The sequence below is a fragment of the Alosa pseudoharengus genome, unplaced genomic scaffold, assembly GCF_046254945.1.
Source record: "Alosa pseudoharengus isolate Yale_2024_CS ecotype anadromous, Long Island Sound unplaced genomic scaffold, YU_APseudo_1.1 YU_APseudo_1.1_scf_20, whole genome shotgun sequence".
Classification (NCBI taxonomy): Eukaryota; Metazoa; Chordata; class Actinopteri; order Clupeiformes; family Clupeidae; genus Alosa; species Alosa pseudoharengus.
Window position 1 is genome coordinate 20,988,278 of NW_027468664.1, and position 21,147 is coordinate 21,009,424.

The 21,147-nt window shown below is 43.7% G+C and overlaps 1 protein-coding gene across 3 annotated transcripts; it reads left to right on the forward strand.

Annotated features, from left to right (window-relative positions):
• Positions 1 to 633: 633 nt before the first annotated feature.
• Positions 634 to 19,861, forward strand: sonb (SON DNA and RNA binding protein b). 3 transcript variants are annotated; one of them, XM_076296836.1, is made up of 13 exons: positions 634 to 750; positions 1,873 to 1,991; positions 2,101 to 2,290; positions 6,849 to 8,608; positions 8,801 to 9,462; positions 10,305 to 10,439; positions 11,043 to 11,291; positions 11,529 to 11,639; positions 11,926 to 12,042; positions 15,180 to 15,327; positions 16,011 to 16,076; positions 16,355 to 16,470; positions 19,188 to 19,861. In XM_076296836.1, the coding sequence occupies exons 1-13, from the start codon at positions 668 to 670 to the stop codon at positions 19,344 to 19,346; spliced, it is 3,915 nt and encodes a 1,304-aa protein (XP_076152951.1). In that variant the 5' UTR covers positions 634 to 667; the 3' UTR covers positions 19,347 to 19,861. The 3 variants fall into 3 exon arrangements, 2 of the variants coding, with proteins under 2 accessions (XP_076152951.1, XP_076152952.1); XM_076296837.1 differs by having other exon boundaries at positions 2,128 to 2,290; XR_012989277.1 differs by lacking the exons at positions 16,011 to 16,076; positions 16,355 to 16,470; positions 19,188 to 19,861 and adding an exon at positions 13,945 to 14,033 and having other exon boundaries at positions 15,180 to 15,318.
• The last annotated feature ends 1,286 nt before the right edge of the window (positions 19,862 to 21,147 follow it).

Consider the following 21,147-nt stretch of genomic DNA (forward strand, 5'->3'; position numbering starts at 1 on the left):
CCCATAGACTGTAACTCCACCCTAGAAAGCTGCATACAGTGTTTCCCATACATTGACTTATTTGTGGCGGGCCACCACAATATCAACATTGACCACCACACAATGATTTTCCAGGTTGTACTAAATTATGCTTAACTCAGGTTAGCATCATAACCACGCTGTGCTAATTTGTTAAAAACTGTTGCATTCAAGTTAGTTCTGCAAACCAACCACCACAAATGGAATTTAATTCTCTGGGAAACACTGTGCATATGAATAATACTTTTCATATTAATGTCCAAACATTGCATACCCAGAAATGTGATTGTCAGGCTGTAAAACTGAAGTAATTTCAGTGGGTGAAAATAATATTAAGACAGGATTTGAACAGAATTATTTTACAGGCCTTGGTTTTGGGACCTATTCTTGATATAGAAATAATAACTCTGAGAACTTTGAATTCTGAGACTGCATGATTTAGCCTGTAGGCTACAGTTGCCCAGAAAACTAGTATAGCTACTCATTGTGGATGTGATGTTAACTTACACCTAAACAACAACAAAAAGGAAACACAGAAGGTAGTTGACCACACTTGTTTGCTGACCACCTATGATGTCACTTTAAATTTCAAAAGCCATTGCCGCTGTGAATTGTGGGAACATGAGGGGACGTCCGACCTGGAGTTGTAATGGCGACGAATATCGAGCAGATTTTTCGGGATTTTGTAATGAATAAAATAAAAGAAATAGAGGATGAAGGTCACGACAACAGGTAACCTGGATGGCAAGATAGAGAAGCACTACGAACAGCTTGCCTTATTAACGTTTCAGATTGTTGGTTGCTAGCGTTCATAGCTAGCTATCGAAGGCAGGCTAAAGTGTCTAACCAGAGAACGTTAGGTAACGTTATTTTCGCTAACCTGAACTAGCCTTCTGGCCGCCGTACGTGGCAGATCTAAATTGTCGATAAATAATACTGTGCTTTACTTGTCAACAACTATATTTTCTACGCAATCTGGTTCGGTTAAACTGAAACAGGGATTTGAATGAAACAGAAGTAATCATCTACTACTAACCCTAACGTCATTTGTATGGACAGTGATCCGCTAACGTAACTAGCCAGCCTGACAACCAGCTAAAGAAGCACATGAGAGTTAGCAAGCAAGCTAATGGTAAACGTAGTTAGCCTTATCAAGAAGCATCCGTTTAATAACATCTTGCGTCTGTCCATGGGTCGCCATTTATACAGCCTGCTGCTGTCCATTCAAAATATTTTCTACAGTGAAATACAATAAGCTATTGATTTCCTTAAACAAAAGCGATATAACGATATGATTTTACAGAGATGCACCAGAAACGTAATTATTTGCACATTAAATGATATGCTAATGATGATGCGCTAACATCGCAATGTTATGTATTGTGCACCGATGTGTGTATAACGATTGTAGAATTGAGAATTGAATTAACGTTAAATATTTATATCAGATAACGATAAGTCCCCCACCCCCCAGTTAGCTACATTCCGGTGCAATTATGCGTAAACACTATAAATTAAACACAGTTACCCCATATCACCGTATTTTCTTAGTTTTCTGGAACAGTGTTTGTAAATGAATGGAGAAGAGTTGGTGAACATGAATATCTATTACTAACGTAAATATGGAAGCTGGATATTATTCCTATATCGTGTAAATGGCGACTCTGCCAACTGTTGAGTCATGTTGGTTAGTTGGTACCCATTTAATTTCAGGCACACTTCACAAATAATATTATCTAGTAGCCTGATGTCTAACTGTGATGAGATGTAAAAGAGAGGGAGAAAAAAAACATATTGACCTTTGACCTGTTATATCACTCATTTAAACGTATTAACTGCTGCTTACTCATGCAGTGTAACAGGTGAAGAGCATTCCAAATTGGGAGAGAGTCTCTCCAGCTGTACCGTAGGCACAGAGGACACCAGCAGTCTACCCCTTGCCTGTCCTGCTGAAGCTGCTAGCACACAGACAGGTGAGTCATTCAGATTAACATTTAAAACCTGCGTTTCCTTTTTTGAAGTCTCTTAATGATGTGTTTTCTGGTTAGAATTGATGGCAAACCCAATTTGTCAAACTCGCAGGCACTGACAAAATCCCTGGCTCTGTAGAAGCAAATAAGGACCCAGCCAGCAGAGAGGCGAGCAGCACCCCACGCAAGAAAAGCAAGAAGCACAAGCGACACAAGAGCAAGAAGAAGAAGAAGAAGCGGAAGGAGGAGAAGGAAAGCAGCTCAGACTCACTATCAGAGTCAGATGGAGAGACACAGGCCAAGTAAGAGTTTTCTGGGGTTTTTTGTATACAAGTGTGCAGGTTTGCACTCTGAATCAATATTATAAAACAAATGACAGATCTTTAATACAGACAATAGAGCATTAGTATCAGGACACTGTGATAAAAGCATCACTTTTAGGGCTGGGATAAACGATTATTTTTTAAACGATTAATCTAGCGATTATTTTTTCGATGCATCGATTAATCTAACGATTAATTTTTTTCAGTTCGATTCGATTATCGATTATCTCCCCATTAATTCACTATAATAGCAACTTATACATGTTTATTTACATATCTGAATGAAAAAACATGAATTTTTTAACATTGCAATATTTGTTTATTGCTCTTCCAAAATAAGACTACGCCTATACAAGTACAAAGTAATGCATTCTTAGTCAGAGGTAGCATTCAATAAAGTTCAGTAGTGTATGTCAATTAATTGTAATTTTAAGATGTTCGTGTGGAAATCCTTGCAATTAACATTAACACAGTTAAAAGGCTGCTGATGTGTGGATGCAATTCATAACGTAGTCAGTTCAAATAACGGTTCCTAGGGCCTACTTTTCGTTTGGACAAGCACTTTTGAATCTTGGAAAACACTTTTCCATTTACATCGGGATTTTGCAAACATTCCGAGTCAATAAAATGAGCCCTGCATGATACAAGCAGCTGCAAGTAAGCATGCTAAACTTGACATCCAAACAGTATTCTAATGTTAGCTTTGAGATACTGCTTGATTGCATACTGTAACTTAACTTAGTTTAGTCTCCTCAATGTACTATGTTGTAATAAGACCTTAGCAGAGTTTAGAGTTTACTTTAACTTTTAATGCAGCAGTTTTGAACAAATTTGCACAGCATGGTCACGATGCTAAGCGGATTTAATAGCAATTTAGCCCACTGTTTTATGCAGTGCTTCGATGTGGCAACAACAATCGTGAATATTTTGTTAAATGCACATGCAAAGAAGCAGCGGACTCGTTACGAGAGAGAGCGGGCGGGGCGAGGAAAGGCTGTGTGAGTAAAAAGTGCAGCTCAATGAAATTAGATAGATAGATAGATACTTTATTGATCCCCAAGGGGAAATTCAGGGAAAATTCAATTAATTTATCTTATCTTTAAAATAGTAGGCCTACAACATAGAACAATGTGTTCTATCAATGTGTGGTGGCCGGTTTTGATTTTGTGGTGCCCAACCAAAGATTAGTCAACGTATGGAAAACACTGAAGGTGTAAAATTACAAATATTTAGCACAGTGGTTCTCAACCTTTTTTGAGCAAACGCCCCCCTGACCTTACTTTGATCCTCTGGCGCCCCCCCCCCCCCCCCCCCCCCCACACACACACAATTAAAAAAAAAAAAAACTACACTCCCGGGTAGGCTATAGGCCACTCACACTCATGCTATATTACTTAAGTAAAAAAACGAGCCCATTTCTGTGCTGTTTTGGTTTCTTCTAGCCTGGCGGGCCATCCTATATCATTGACATGTATAGCCTGGCATCGAATCATTCACCTCGCTTAATCCAAGGGGCGGGCAGAGAATTGTCTTTCAAACTGCCTAGGCATGCAATAGGCCAGCGCTACGACCATATCCGTATCCGGTCGGCAAAACGGCAAATACATCCTTCTTCGAAAGGAATGACTTAAGTGCACTGTGTTGATCTACTTTCAAAGAAAAGCACAAGTCCAACTCCTCCAAAGTTGACGCCAACGCCGATTCAAACAACCGCTCTTCGTTTGCCATAGCCACCTTCCTTGTTGTTCACCGTCGCAGGATGTCGTTATCCTGTTAAGCCCGCCTTAAGACTCTCTAACGAAATAGAGCGCTGTGATTGGCCGTCATCCACGGTGTTAAGCCAATAGAAATTCCTATGGTTCGATACTAGACGTACAAGCTGAGCAAATTAATTTGCCGCCGCTAGGGTGCGTCTAGATTTCTTCTGGAATTATAAGAAAATGTCCCTATGAGCCTATTTTATTATTAAGCAGATTTAGCCCACTGTTAGAAGCAATAGGAGACTGGTTGGATAAAAAAAAAAACACTACCACATCAGCATTGGTTGTAATGATTTTTTTTTTTTTTAATTAATAGGAACATTAAATGTAGGCAACAAGACGTGTCATTTTATCATGGACAAAAATCAAGTGCACATCACGTGAACAACATATGCACCATCGCAACAATCCAACCAATCACAAAACAGATTCTGCGCGTGAGGCCTGTTTAGGCCTATATTTCGTATTTGATTAGCAACGGTGTTTTTCGTGGAGACTACGGTCAGGTGGTCGTTTCTAGAAAAGTTAGCAACGACGTTGCTCAACCACCATGGTACGACGCAACTTGCGACCAAACAACGACACTGTTACCTAGTGTTCATGTGCTTCGGAAAAACCTTTCTCCGAGTGAAAACATCATCATTCAGCGTCATTCACGTCACTTAATGTGTGAGTCAGAGGTCGGAAACTGGGGCTAGATTTTGCTAACAGAGTTGCCCAGTTAGGGGCTCGTCATCACTTTTGTCGTCACGTTGTAGTTCGTTTGTAGTCCATGTGGCCTTTCATGTCCAACAGTTTTAATGTGAACTTGGGAATTTGCCCTTTTTATCACTTGAAAAGCTGCATATCTTTCTTTAACGAGCATCTTACACTATATTTTAAGCAAATACAGTTGTTTGTTTAGGATTAGTGAGTGTATGTTTTAACCTTTGTTGTGGCATCCGTGTTTGTCACACATTCGATGGCAAAGCACTTGAACACTTGCTGTCGGAAAAACAAAGTAGCCATGGGGGCGGTCCTTGTCATTCCGAGGTGCTCTGAATGCACCCTTACACCTGTTCCCAGAAAGCATCGTACCTGTGTCGCAATTCACTACCTCCGACGTTCGAACACCGTAGTTCCAACAACGTTGTTGATGATGCAGCGATACATATCATTGGTGGAAACAGTGGCAACGTATAATACCCCACCCCCTAGAAATGTTCTGTCACGGCCTATGTCGACACTTTTCTAATCTAAACCGAGTGATTAATGCTGGCATTGTCATTGCCATCAGCCAAAACCTAAACCTATTGCAAGCATATAAAACAGTTAATTTAAGCAGACCAATATGAGTCATTATTTGTGTTAAATATCTATGTTGGAAAAAATATATAGCCTGGACAAATGTCTGGGTATCCCATAGGATATCAACTGTCTCGTGGCTTAACGGCAGCGCGTCAGTGCGCTGAGCGCTCGGCCGGAGTTCGCGTACTATGTCTTCTTTTCATCTCTGACTAAGAGTAGGCCTACGAGACACAACAATAGGTTTTGACCATACATATTTATGTATATAGTTACTCTACATCGAGAGACCATAGGTAGGCCTATAATACATCAGTCAAAATCAATTGAATGTCACACTAGTTCACCTGCAGGTAGCGAGAAGCAAGAGGACAATCTCATATCATAAGAAAATCGAACCTACAACGTTGGGATAATAAGTCATCTGCTTTAGCCACTACACTATTTATCACTGCTGATGTAAGGGACTGTGAAGATTATAATACTAAAAGCAAGGCAATACTTGAATTAACATAAATAGCAAGAATGAGCCAAGTAGGGGAGTCAGTGTCTTAATCAAAATTAAGCTACAGGATAGATCGATCAATCATTGAGTCAAGAGATAAACATCCACTTCGCAAATTTTGGTTTAGGCGGTTGTGATTTTTGGTTAGGCGCTCCGGACACCAACAGGAACTACCAAGGAACGACACAAGTGCGACTGCCTAGGGGCAGTAGTTCAAACGACCAAACTTTGCGTCCTTGTTTGCGATTGAGAGTTCGAACTACCCTTTCTAGAAACACCAAATCCAAGAACGATGGAGCGTACTACCAAGGTTGCGACGCAAGTTAGCAAACGATGCTTTCTAGAAACGACCCCCAGAGCAGCGAGCAGGGCTGGGGACGTGAGTCCGGGCGTGTGCAGGCCCGAACTGCACTGTATGACCACTGAGCATAGATAAACAGTAAAATGTAGCTGGGACGGTAGAGGGGTTAGAAACCCATGAATGAAAATAGTCTATTTATTTCAGGTAGCCTATTTTTGCACCAAAAATATGTGAAAACCATGGAAGTTTAAAATGTAAAAAAAAAAAAAAAAAAAAACTCTCACGTTCCCAGCGCCCCCCTAGGTTGTATGAACGCCCCCTAGGGGGCGGTACCGCCCCCGTTGAGAAACCCTAATTTAGCAGCACACGTTATGCTTGACGAATAGACGGTCATATTTTGCGTCGACGTATTTTTGACATACGTGTTGTCCCAGCCCTAATCACTTTATAAATGTAAAGATTAGAAGTGGACATGATTTATAAGTGCAGTGTATGCATGGACTGTTGGATGTTTGGCAGATACAAACACCAGTGTTGTGGGACATGTGGGAAATGTTCTGACTTTGTGATAAGATCAAGACATTCTATTTGCTTGCTGTGTATAAAACAGGGTCATCAGAGCAAAGATGGACAAAATATTGCAATATTGGTGGTATAATTGTCTGTCTTATTTTTTAAACCCTAAAGCACGAAGAAGAAAAAGAAGAAAAAAAAGAAACGACGGAAAGAAGGAGAGAAAAAGTCCCGATCGCACTCGCCCACAGAGAGTACATCAGCATCAGGGACCGAGTCTGAATCGGAAAACAAAACCTCTGTGGCCACCTCTAAGAATGTTTTGGAGAAGTCTGGAGGCCAGGAGAAGGGAAGACCTCAAGAACTACCTGACATCATTCCAAAAGTTGATAATGCTGCTTCAAAGGCCACAGAAAACACGACTAGAGACGTGAAAGAAAAATCCAAAGACAAAAAGCAGTCCAAGAAAAGCCGCAGTAGGTCTCCAAGAACAAAGTCCTCTCGAAAAGAAAGCTCAAGAAAGTCCCGATCGGCATCGAGAAGGAAATCCAGATCTAGATCTAGAAGTAAAAATGGTCACAAATCGGGAAGGCACAGGTCTAGGTCTCCATCTGTCAGAAGATCACAACGAAAGTCCCGATCTCCTAAACGGGGGAGACGCTCAAGGTCAGCCTCTCGGCATGGCAGGAAAACAAGGTCCAGGTCACACTCTTCACGACGAAACAGACGTTCGAGGTCACAATCACGGCGCAGGTCTCGATCAGCAAGGCGGAACAGGCGGACTCGATCAAGGTCCGTCGTCATATTAAGAAGTGAAAGGTCACGAAACCAGAAGAGTCAACGGTCACGGTCCAAGTCATTGCATTCTCCACGGCAGTCAAGATCCAGGTCTTCAGACAGGACTTCCAGGTCACGTTCTCCTCATGCTGCTAGGCATTCTAAATCCAGGTCAGGGTCTCAATCCGCAGACAAAGAGCAGGTCCAAAGGGCACCATCAGACTCTAGGGAGATCAAAAGTTCTAGTGAAGCACTTGAGAAGGCAACAGACCAGGATGTGTGTCTGCCTACAAACACCACTGAACCACCTGCCACCTGCAGTACTGAGAAAGACAGCACAGGTGCCGTCGATAACGCTACGTCTAAAGGGTCTTGGAAACCGGTGCCCTTTGTTCCTGTTGGCTCAATGCCTGTAGTGGGAGATTCAAACAGCACTGCTGAGGACCCAGCACAGGAACGAACAACTGCCCAGGTGCCTTCAAACGAGCAGAGCTCAAATGTGAAGCCTGTCTCTGGAGAGGCTTCCTCTCTTCTCATAGACTCTTGTGTGCCTCAAGGTGACGTCCCCACTAAAATGTCGGAGAACCCAGCTGAGAAAGAGAGTCATGTCTCTGCATCCCCTAAGAAGGAGAAAGGCTCAGCGTCACCGTCGCCCTCAGGGAGAGGTTCGAAATCCCCGAGTCGTCAGAGGCATTCTGCGTCCAGTTCACCAGGAGGAAAACGCTCCAGGTCAACCTCGAGGAAACGAAAGTCCAAGTCAAAATCTCCAGAGAAAAGCAAGAAATCAAGGTCATCCTCACGCAACAGAAAGAAGAAATCAAAAACTCCCTCGCGAAGGAGGAGGTCCAGGTCTAAATCCAGAACACGATCAAAGCGCTCCAAATCCAGGTCACCCAAGAGGAAAAGGTCAAAGTCTCGTTCTCCAGGACGACGCAGACGCTCCAGATCTCGCTCCTCTGGCCGGAACAGGAGGTCACGGTCTCGCTCTGGGTCCAGGCGAAGAAGGGGGGGTGGATTCGGTACGCAACGGTTTAGTGGACGCGACCGGTGGAAACGTGAGCCAAGCCACTCGCCTGTGCTCATTCTGCGCAAGAAGCGGTCGTCGTCACAAACACGGAGGAGCGCCAGTAAGACACCACCACGTCTCACTGAACTGGGTAAGCTCTCTTTTGAAAGCCCAATCTCATTCGATGTGACCAAATGCCTGGTTGAAAACAACTGACAATTTTCACAGATTTTCAGAAATTTTCCAGATGCAATCTTGGGCTTCACTCATAATTATCAGAAATGTTTTTTGTTGTTATTGTTAAAGATGATGATGTGCTGTCTCTTTCTCTCCTCTAATTCAGATAAAGACCAGCTGCTAGAGATCGCCAAGGCTAACGCTGCTGCTATGTGTGCCAAAGCTGGCATGCCCATTCCTGAGAGCCTGCGACCCAAAGCCCTCCAGTTGCCCCTACCCACCCCAAACCAATCATCTCTCTCCTTACCACTGCCCTTACCTAATATGCCAGGGATGGGTATGCCATCGATGCAAGGCATGGGTGGCATGCAGGGCATGGGTGGCATGCAGGGCATGGGAGGCATGCAGGGCATGGGTGGCATGCAAGGCATGGGTGGCATGCAGGGCATGGGTGGCATGGGTGGCATGCAGGGCATGGGTGGCATGCAAGGCATGGGTGGCATGGGTGGAATGCAGGGCATGGGTGGAATGCAGGGCATGGGTGGCATGCAGTGTATGGGCGGTATGGGAGGGATGCCAGGCATGGGAGGGATGGGTATGGGTTTGCCAGCTGCTATGAACGCTGCTATGGCCAGCACAATTGCCGCCACCATGACTGCAGCCATGTCGAGTATGGGGGCCCTGGCAGGTATGCAGCCTTTCCCACCCCTTCCCACCATTACCAACAAGCCTCCACCTGCACCCACTCCGAACTTTACTAATATTGAGGAGGCTAAAAAGAAGGTCACTAAACAAGTTAACAGCATCAGCATCAAGGAGTTCACAGAGGTAAGGAAAACACAGATAGGTCATGTATCTCTTGTGTTGGAGTCTTTGGGACCAGCTGGTCAAAAGCTGTTGGTTGTAACCAAAGATTCTAGAACAGAGCTCTGTTCTAGATTCTTTGGTTGTAACTATCAGAATAGTAGTGTAACACAACAGAATACCATTGCTGAGTGACTCGCCGTGTCTGTTGATAGCCAATTGCTTCAAGCACCCTACTGTGGGGAGTAGCAACATGTTCACTGACATAGCCTTTGTAAATAAATTCAGACATATTTTGGTTACAATGACGTAATGAAGTCTCCATTTGTCAGTAACGTTTTGAAATCAGCACTTCGCCACCAAGCAGTACTTTGTGGGCACACCGGGCAGTTGTGGTAAAGTGTGCTTGCTAACAGCATAAACTGGCTGGCAGACACCTCGCAAATAACATCAGACTTATTTTCTGGTTACAATAAGTAGGTCATTTGAATGTACTGTGTATTTCTCAACAACTGTTACAAAATCTAAGCAAGAAAAGGCCAAACAATATATTAGCACGGCAGTCTATGGAATTTGCCATTCTGACTACTGAGAATTTCGAAAGAGTCACTGGCGTCAAGGCAATGACGTACGTATTGTGTGGAGTGGATGCGTAAAACAGCCTTTAGAGTCAGCTGGTTTAGTCAATAGTCAGAGCAAATATGTGTGGCAAGACTTTTACTTTCTGTAGACGGACTTTTACACCTCTGCTAATCAGTAAGGTATCTGGAACTGCCTGCTATCACAATGGATGTACACATTACAGTCTGGCACGTTTCAGATTTTTTTTTAGCCCCCCGATTTATTTAGCTTTTCTGCCTCAACAGAAATGCAAGAAAATATCGGAGAGCAAAGAGGAGATGGCTGTTGCCAAGCCCCATGTGTCGGACGACGAGGATGAGGGGAAGATGTTTGCTGGAGGAGCCCTGAAGGAGAACAAGGGCATCTCCTTCAGCCTCAATGTAAGAGCTCTGGCACCACACACACACAACTTCAATCATCCAAACATCACATCACAGGTGGCCTGTGTGTACCAGGTCCCTAAAATCATAACATCACTAGACCCTGCCATATTGGCCTTTGAGCAATTGAAGTGAGATGTGTTTAATTCGGCAAATGGTTGAAGTAAGCTGTATTGATTTGTCCACATTTAAAGGAAGAGTGCATATTTAATTGTATGGTGAAGTCATTCAGCCCCAGTCTAAACATATATGTTGTGTTATTTTCAGCAACTTTTTGTGTAGTTTTTGTTTTAGTTATTTTATATATGTTTTATCTATGAATGACTTGGGCTGTTTTGGCATAAACGGCAGCACTTGATGGCTGTTAATGCATGCTGCTCTTCTGAAAAGTGTGTCGCTTCAACCATTTGTCCTGTTGAATGCATCTCTTGTTTTTTCCTTTTGATTTTTACAGTAACCCCCTTCCCCCTCCACACCCCCCCATACCCACCACCACCCCACCCCCAACCCCTTCCCCTTCCCCCATTCCCTTTATCCTTCCTGTGACGCTCCACTCCTCCACCCACTACACACAACTTCCCCTTCCCCCACACCCTTCTTCAGAACGCCACGGTGAAGCCGGCCCCGCCTCGCACAGACGCCGCCTACGCCAAGGAGTTCCCGGTGTCGTCCGGCTCGCAGCACCGCAAGAAGGAGAGCGAGGGGGCGTATGGCGAGTGGGTGCCCGTGGAGAAAAGCGACAAGGCCTCCGCTAACGCCGCAGCCTCGACTGCCACCGGAGGGTCGACTGCCGCAGCCCCGGAGGAGCCGGTGAAAGACAGCGACAGCGTGTTTCCGGAAGCACCCTCACAGGTGAGGATCAGTTTGGTTTTATCTGGCATACAGTTGCTAAAGTGCACATCCTGTGTCTGAAATCAGTGTGAAAAGGTTAAGAAGTGGATAATATAAATGTCACAGAAGCAGTTCAACCTTTAAGTCAAAAACAGGTTTTTCCATCCATTGCATTTATGTTACTTTTTGCACATTACTGCTGATGTTATTCTGACCAATGATGTTTTATCTTCCCATGATGCATTGGTGTACTTGTAGCCAGTGGACATTACAGTGGCCGTGAGCGAACGTGCCGAAGCTCAGAAGCGTCTTGCGGAAAACCCCTTCGACGTGAGCGCCATATGCATGCTATCCCGAGCGCAGGAACAGGTAGAGTACTTCCAGACAAATCCCCTTGCATGTGATCATACGCTCACACACGCCTAGTTTATTATAATTAGATTCCATGAAATTAGGTTTCTGAGTGTCTTTTGGCGCAAGTTATGACCAAGGTTGAACCAAGGTTATTTTTCACACCGCGTGTAAGCTGCGTGGCTGTTTTGTTTGGAACGTGGCATTTGAGAAAGCAATCACACCTATGGGTAAACGGTAAAATGTCACTGTCTTGCTTTAAGTAAAATTGATCCATGTTCTCCTGCTGTGTGACCGTGTACAGGTGGATGCGTGGGCCCAGTCGAACACCATCCCAGGTCTCTTCACAGGCTCCACGGGAGCGCAGGTGCTCTCCTCAGACGAGTTGTCCAACAGTGGCCCGCAGGCTTGGATCAAGAAGGTAAAGCCCAAACCAGGGACCCCTCTTCTGAATCGGACACCAGGGATATTGTTGCTTGTCTCAGTTCTTCCCTAAGTCCCCAGTGAAGTGTATATGTCTGTGTGTGTGTGTGTGTGTGAAGTCTGTTTGGATGTGCGTGTGTTTCTTCAACTACTATGGGTCAGAGTCACACACTTTCATTTTTAAGTCAATATTTCAGTATTTAGTTATCATAGAAATAAGTACAGTGGCATATAACGACATGGGTAGGATTGCTTTATCACAAATCCTTCAGTTAATTTACAAAAAAAAGAGAGAGAGAGAGAAAGAAACATTGCTGTCTAGTGGCACACTCCCCCCCCAGAATCTCTCACCCTCTGCATGCTCTAACCTCTCCGTCACATGTAAGCTTAAGTGACCGAGTGATAGGCATTGCATCACTGTTGCCGAGGAAACCTAGTATGTACGTACAAAGCGGGTCGCACTGTTTGCCGATGTCGTCAGGTTTGGCGTCAGCAGCAGGGAGTTTATTTAATAGAATAAGAGAGAGGGGTGATGGAGGAAGAGTATAAAAAACGAAAGCTCTGTTTGTTTTACCTCGCTCCCCCCCGGTACAAGCAGCTTTTTAAACTTGCTAATCGGTGATGGATAGAGCTAAGGCTTGTTCTTTTGCTTTTGATACATTGTCGAGCATCACACAGAAATTCTGATAAAACCCTGGCGAAGTCTTGAAGTGCATCTAGAACATCCATCCATCTGTTAAAAATGGACTGAAATTACACAGAAAACAACTATCAAGTCCTCCATGACAGTTTTTCGCTCGATAACTTCTAAGATGATACTCATTTTGGCGGTTGTGTTTTGATCCAGATTGTTTCATTTATGGTCAATAACAAAAGCAAAAAAAGGGTGCAGACCCTGTTTGTCTGTTTTTCATTATTGACCTGACATTGACAACGCATAGCAGAAGAAAAGCACTAATCTTTGTTGCCAGGTATGCTTAAACAGTTTATTCATTCTTGCTTGATTTCAGCACCAAGTTTTATTTATTGTTATTATTATTATAATTTTGTTGTTTAGATTTACTGACTCGCCGTGTAACTTAAGTCCAGCTGATACTCAGGTGGTAATCTCAAACCTCTAATATAGGCTCGGAATCCTTCTGGCCGGAATGAACAGGGGTCGGGTTAAAGTAGTCATGCCGTCCTCTCGAACAACAGCAGGACATTCCCACACCTCAGAGGGGACATGCTTTCGTCCGCCTACTCGCCCGCCCCGCTGTGCTGTCACCTTTTTCTAAAAAAGACATCCATATTTACCTTGTCGTCATAGCCGATCTTTCTTTAACCCTACCACCTCCTGAGTCCTCCTCTGTGCTAGCCGCTTGGTATTATTTATATGTCGCGGGTACATCTGGGGGGCTATATGCTGAGCTCGCCCAGTGGGTGGGGTGGGTTGGGGTGTCGGTGGTCAGAGATTTTTGAGATGGCCACACGTTAATAAATCAGGCTGTCTTTATTTGGCCTGGATCACACAGACCAGTTGCTGCCGGCAGTGTTGAGACTGGCGTGCGTCCAGCAAGGTCCGCCGCACTCTAGTGACCTCCACGCACCTCCACACCCCACAGGAGTTTGGTTACAGCAGCAGCCCGTGATCACAAAGAGACCCGCCGATAAACCGACTTGTGTGTACAAGGTTCCCAAGATAGCTGGCGGGTGGGGGGAGGTCTTTGTGTCTCAACCGGGGAAGGGAAACACAAATGGATGGATGAGTGGAGAGAGATTGATGAATGGCTAAGTGGATGACTGACCGTCTGGGCAAACGGATGGATGGGGAGGGGATCAGGGGAGGATTGGGCAGGGGGGTGTGGGTTCACAGTCTGCCCTGTGAACTCTCACCCCTCTGTATGGACACTTGTTGCAGGCTCAGTCCTTGTAGCTGCCTTGTTGCCATGGTGTCTGTCAGGCCCCCTTCTAGTCCCGTCTGAGGCCGTGCCACTGAGCGGGGCCTAGGTACGTACTCCACCCTGCACCATTACTCTCTACCTGTGTGTGTGTGTGTGTGTGTTTGAGAGAGAGAGAGAGAAAAAGTTAGAGATGGTTAGAAAAGAGTAAAATTTAAGTGTGCGTGTGTGTGTGTGTGTGTGTGTGTGTGTTTTCACACATTTATTGTATGTGCTTGTGTGTAGGGCTGGGACAGTAACCACAATATTGCGGTCGCGTGACTCCTACCGCGGGTCTGTTTTGTAAGGTTACACATTCCTGTTTCAATGTCGTCAACAGATCTTTGTGCGGTATGCTGTTCAAGGTGTTCTATTAGCTTAAATGTAAAATGTAGGCTGCCTCTCATGTTTCCTTAAGGTGAAGTCTGGAGTTTTTTCATCTAGATCTCAGTTTGTCGAGGTCACGAGTACTGTCGATACGAAAAAAGAAAAAAAAATGGTGCTACTTAGCTCGAGTTATCAAGGCAGCTACAGTGATACACTCTGGGGACAAGCTCATGACCCATAAAAATAAATGACATGCATGTTTACTTAACCCGAATGTTCAATTGTCTTAGTCTTGGGTGGGGGTTTAAAACGGTATACCGAGAAATCCCGGGAATTTGTTGCTTTTCAACCGCGTTAAGAAAAAATCAATACCGTCCCAGCCCTACTTGTGTGCTTATGTATCGAGGTGTGTGTGTGTGCAGTTTTCCCAGCCCTGTTTGGAGGTCTGTGTATCTGTGCTACTAGTGTCACACTGACCTTCTGTGTTGGTTAACATTGTAAAGAAGACTTCTCATCCAACCCCAAACACTGATTCTAATTTGAGCACAACTATAAGCATAATTACAGACAGGAGACACATTCTACTAAAGACCTCGATAAAATCTCAGTAAACTCTTCATGTCAAGTCATGAATTTTTCAGGCTCTCAATTTTTTTAGAGGGAACTCCTAAATCATTTCTCATGTGAAATGATGGAAGTCTTCTGATGGATCAAATGTAACCTAGGTGATGTTTTGAAGAACAGGAGTGTTGAGAAGCTGACCATCACCATCTCCAGACAGTCATGACTCTCCCTTTTGGTCTGTGTGCCCCTCTCTTTCCCTTCTCTTCCTCCTCCACTTCGTCCTCCTCTCCTCTTCCTTTCCTCTTCCTCTCTTCTGCCGTATCAGGACCAGTTCCTGCGGGCGGCGCCGGTGTCGGGCGGCATGGGCGAGATGCTGATGCGCAAGATGGGCTGGCGCTTGGGCGAGGGCCTGGGCAAGCACCGCGAGGGCACCGTGGAACCCATCATCATTGACTTCAAGATCGACCGCCGAGGTTTGTGGACGTTATGGAAAATGTAACGAAGCGCTCTGCCTCAAAGTCGGAGGTCCTACTTATAAACACGGGGCACGTCCATCTACCCCGACTAAACGGAAGTCCCTGAAGTAGCTCTTAACTGTGTGCTTCAACAATCAAAGTCAAAGTCTGCTTTATTGTCAATTTCTTCACATGCCAAGACATACAAAGAGATCGAAATTACGTTTCTCACTATCCCACATTGGAGACAAGACATATTTTACCAATTAAGTCCACAGACAAATATAACATTCAAGTAAACAATAAAAAAGTAAATAAGAAGGCACATACAATGAAGAAATAAGAGCAGCAAAATTGGGTTGAAATTGTGCAATTGTGCATACAGTAGACAGTCAATATAATAGTGCAAAGTCAGGCCAATAAATGGCTGGCAAACAATGTCTCTATGCTGCTTGCATGTTGAGAGGCCTCTTTGATTTAGTGTTTCTGGATGTGCTGGTTATTTAGGAAGTGTGTGTGCAGCCTGTTGTGCTGTGTTTGGTCTGTGTTTGGTCTGTGTTTGGTTGTACTGTCTTGTGCAGTAAGAAGAGTACTGGGCCATGGTGGGAGTCAGCATTTTTCCTATAGGTCTAATGGAAATGCACTCAGAAGTCAGAAGTTTGAAGGGTCATGTCACAACAAAGTGTTGTCTTGATTGACAGGTTTGGTGGCAGAGGGGGAGAAGACCCAGAAGTCTGGAGGTCTGATTGTGATGAAGGACCTAATGGGTGAGTCACTCTCACAAACACATACACACACACTTTTGCAAACTTAAAATCTACTAAGCCTACTTGTTAAACAAGGAACCAATGCCATCAGCTATTGTCCAACTACTATGGCCATGCCATTAGCTTTGTCTGTGAGTAAATAAGTCATTTTGATTGTTTGGTTTTATGGTGCATGTCATGCTCTTTGCCCTTATGTCGGTCAGTAGCCTACAGATCCCAAACTAGTCCTCACAGTCTGAGGACTGATCAGTAACCAGCACTATTTTGGACCTCTTTAGGGAAGCATCCAGTGTCTGCCCTGATTGAGCTGTGCAACAAGAAGAAGTGGTTACCCCCAGATTTTGTCTTGGTGCATCACAGCGGCCCGGACCATCGCAAGAACTTCCTCTTTAAGGTTTGCACGGGTTGATTTCTGACATGACCTCACCACAATGTAATATTCCGGCTTACAGAGGTAGTCATCTATTGAAATGGAATACACTTGTTGCACAGTCCACACTTAACAGAGTACACATGGCCCATGTGGTGCACACTTAACAGAGTTTAACAGAGTGCACATGGCCCATGTGGTGCACACTTAACAGAGTGCACATGGCCCATGTGGTGCACACTTAACAAAGCTCTGGTGTCCTGGCACTGTAGATGGGGAAACAAACAAAGGGTTTGGGGGCGGAGCAATACATTGTTTAAGCCACTTAGGAGCCTGTGTTTCAGGTGCACGTAAGGGGACATGTTGATTTGATTGGCTGTTGAGTTCAGATACAAGCGCACCAGGATCGAGGAGTGCCCCTTTGCATGTTCTATGTTGGTTTGTAATGTTAATTTTGTCACCTATTTTTAATTTAGTCTTAGTCTTGTGACAAAATGTCCTTTTTAGTCTTTGTCATATTTAGTCATTCAAATATAATATTTGTTAGTCAAGTTTTAGTCGACTAAAAGTCTCGTCATTTTAGTCTAGTTTTAGTCAAAAGAAAACTAAAGGTATCTTAGTCTTAGTCAGTTTTAGTCAAAACATTTTAGTCTTCTTTTTTTATAACAAATTATTTCTGATTACCATTCGAGTCAAATAGTGTTTCACACATCTCAATTTTCCAACAATATTGTGTGTCCACAGGGCTACTCGTCTGTTATTATTACTCATTCTGATTTTTTGTCAGTCAGTATGTTTACATGCACAGGTAAGTCAAGCTAGTTATAGCTCGGCTGGGATTTGACCATAGACAGTAAAAGATTTGACTGGACCACTGTCATGATATTCATAGACCAGTGTTTCTCAAAGTGTGGTCCGGTCCACAGGGTTGCAGCAACAGCACGTAGACTAGCCTACAGGAAAGCTGTTGAGCATAAACTCATTCGGAATATTTTGATAACGTAACAGCTAGATATTCTGTCTTCTCATTTTGTAGACAAAAATGAAGAGAGATTTTATCTTAGTTTTTATTTCATGCAAAACATTTTAGTCTCGTCTTTTTTCGTCAACAATAATGCATCTTAAGATAGTCTTAGTCAGTGTCTCAGGACATTAATGGCGTCTCGTCATCGTCTCGTCTTAGTCATGAAAAAAAAGGTTGTTGACGAACATATTTCCTCTCGTCTCGTCTGACGAAATTAACACTATTGGTTTGAATCAGCTAAAGTGGGCAAGTTTTTCATCTGACGTTGCGAATAAACACCACCGTTAGTATGACTACTGGTATGACCCAGTGTCACATTTCAATATGCAAGTGAGATGAGGGGTCTGGTTTCAGCTGGTTCCACACACACGCTGACATGAATAGCACTAGGCACAGCTCCCTGACATGTTAAGTAGTCAGGGCTGCCATGCAGCAGTGTTCAGGGGTGTGATTCTTCCGTTTTTAAATGGAATTCCGTTTTTTTGGACTTGAAAATGAGACCCACACAATTTGTATAGATCCGATGAGTTTTTTTTTAAGGGGGGGGGGTCTGTCGGTCAGGGGTAGGATATATTTATGTATAACACAGGCCATTGTTATAACAGGCCGCTGACAATGACGACGGGTTTTGTGCTTCACATCTTTCCGAATATCACGCCGCAAATAGTGTATTCCGTTTACTAGTGGATTTCATTGAAAGTGAAAGTAGATGGGATGCGTTGATCAGCTGCGTTCTGAAGAATGCTTGATAATTTCAGTGTGTGTGGCGAACTAGTTTCTCAGCAGAAGCAATAAAACAGGTCAACAAATTGATTTAAAGACATCATGTATGATTTTTGCCCCATTAATTTTATGAAGTGTAGGTGATAGGTAAATTAAATATATATACGGTAGCCAACACTATAGTACACTAAAGTACTCGAACCATCGGGGTGGGGTGTCACTCCGTGCTCCGTATATTTTTTTTTTTACCTTTGCCAATCACACCCCTTATGGTGGGGTCAGTAGACCATAGGGCTTCCACACATCCGGCTCAGAGAGAACGCACCAGTCTACACTGCTGTAACAGTATGTTGTGATATTATTATATTATTCTTCCATGTTGTAGTGACCAAAAAATGTATTTGCCCATCCAACCTAAATTTAGCATACAGTAAGTGGAAGACGTGGTCATCAATAACGATCAGAATAAAAGATACATGTCTATACACTTAATTTCATCCAAGCTAAAATGTAAATCTAAGTGCCTTTTTTCCCTGTTCCAGTATCTGTATCTGAAGGCATCAACAGCCAACTAGATAAGCAATAGCTGTGATGAAAAAAAACTATTTTGTTTATGTTAACTAAATGAATAAATACAAGGGGATGCTTACATTTGGAAAACAAGTCTGAACATTTCACCAGGTCAGTTTGCCAAACATGAGAAAATGCCCACTTTACGTGTATAGTTTTTTTTTTTTCCCCCAATGCTGCATAAAGTATTTTACATTTTTATTTATGCACAATTGTGGTCAATGCAGAAAATGAATAGCATGGTGATGATACCAGTGTAACTAATAGACAAACCGCACCAAAGACCCTCATGGGGGAGACTATGAAGCATTTATTGTGCATGTAAACGTTTGAGGGTTCGTGTGGCTCATGACATGTGGCGGACTCTGTTGACATTTGGCGTGTTCTCTCTTTGCATGTGTCCATCTCGTCTGTCACCGTGCAGGTGGTGGTGAACGGGAGTGAATACCAGCCACAGACGCCCAGCCCCAACAAAAAACACGCCAAGGCCATGGCCGCCACCGTGGCACTGCAAGCCATGGGCGAGGTCTCTGGCGACAGCGTCCCCACCGGCCCTGTGTTTACCGCTGCCTCGACAACCTGAGCTTTCAAACACACACACACACACACACAGACTGTAGACTATTCACTCAGCAGCTACACACACACACATATACATACGTGGTGTAAAGACAGAATAACTCTCCCACTCACCTGTACAGCCCACACTCAGATGCATATGCTCTCACCTGGCTGTGAGACACACACACAAACACACACACACATACCCTGTTTAGGGCAGAGCGAGTTTGATGACCATGCTTACTTAGATCAGCACCTCTTTGGGTTGCATTTCAAAAACAAAATAGTAATGCATTCTGCATTTTTTCACAGAAAAACGAGTGAGTATATATTTCCCCCTATATCCCCTTCACCCCACTCCTACCCCCTTATTTTTAAAAATGCCTCGTCCTTGTTTTAAGAAAAAAAATGTAATTTAGATGCACATAGGCATTTCTTTGAAGAGGCTCAGACCTTGTGTGGATAATGGCAGAACTCTGTATGTTTTTATTAATTTGTTCTTTGAACTGCATTAAAGGTTGAATTGTGTCTGTTGAAGTGAAGTTGCCTCTTTCCTGACCAGAGTGCATGGTGTTCACTGATGACACAAATAATAAATAAATATATAATAATAAGTGTATTTTATATAGCACCTTTCTCAAACCCAAGGTCGCTATACTATCTCATACATAGTAGAAGGAAAGCAGAACAACAGACAGACAAACAATAACATGATGAAGCACACTTTCTATTAAGTTTCACATCGTCCTCACAACTACTGCCCTTAATCCACATAGGCATTCACACTCTCCTTTTTCAGCAGTCGTGGTTATCACTCCTTATTCACAAGGGCTCGTGTTCAGTAGATGAAAGGCAGCCTAATGCTAAACACTTATCAGAAGACTGATACTAAGGCATGTGCACATATACGTGCATGCATATATATATTCATATACACAGGCCCAGGATCATATGTTGGTAAAGTCGATACAGGACATGGCAGGTATGCATCGCTGGCCCTGCTGTGTTCCTGCAACAGGTTTGTGTAAGAATCAGACACACTCAGTCTTCCAACATATGATCAACTCGCGGTTAACCATTTTAATGTACACTTTGCAAAGTACAAAGCACAAAAGAGATCATTCTCCAACAAAAGAAAAGAAAAACAATAGTTCCATAGGTTGCATTGTCCATTTCATAAGCATTGCCTCTATCCCACCCAGCAGCACATTCAGAGGAGCCCAAGTATTTTTAGTTTGACTAGCATTACTCTCTCAATATCTGTTTCCCTACACGAGAGGCCACACGTAAATAGGCCTGATGGATTATACATAAGGCACTGAGGCACTGTTGGGACGAAAGATTATACCTCAGTGGTGCAATACAGCCAAGTCTTGTGTATCACTACACAGTGCTTCATGGGCGACGTTTAGCCACTACTGGCAACTATTTCTACATAAGCATGAAGCGGGTAATTAAAAGGCCAATGAGGTAGCAAATTGGACAAAACTAAACATTGCCATTAAATCCAGCATGCTACTTGGCCAAGGCCTCCTGCTTAGACATATAATGGTCCAGATGAAAACAGTTCACTTTGGATGATCTATTTCAGCGTTACTTCAGCGTGTGTGTAAAGCTGCAGCACCTATTGCTATAAAACTGAGTAGGAATGAGAATGCTCATCTCAGCCCTTGTCACGGAGGGCCTGTAATCGTATAGCATCACAATGGACTAATCCAGCACCACATTAGCAGGTTAGCTCATGATGACTCAGGTTCACGTGAAGACCAGAACATTCTGGTCCCAGAAACCATTACAGAATGCTTTAGAATTACAGGTCCTGA

Coding starts and splice junctions, on each gene's coding strand:
- sonb (XM_076296836.1), top strand. CDS start 668: ATGGCGACGAATATCGAGCAGATTTTTCGGGATTTTGTAATGAATAAA. Junction 2,291..6,848: donor GATGGAGAGACACAGGCCAA/GTAAGAGTTTTC, acceptor TAAACCCTAAAG/CACGAAGAAGAAAAAGAAGA. Junction 9,463..10,304: donor GCATCAAGGAGTTCACAGAG/GTAAGGAAAACA, acceptor CTGCCTCAACAG/AAATGCAAGAAAATATCGGA.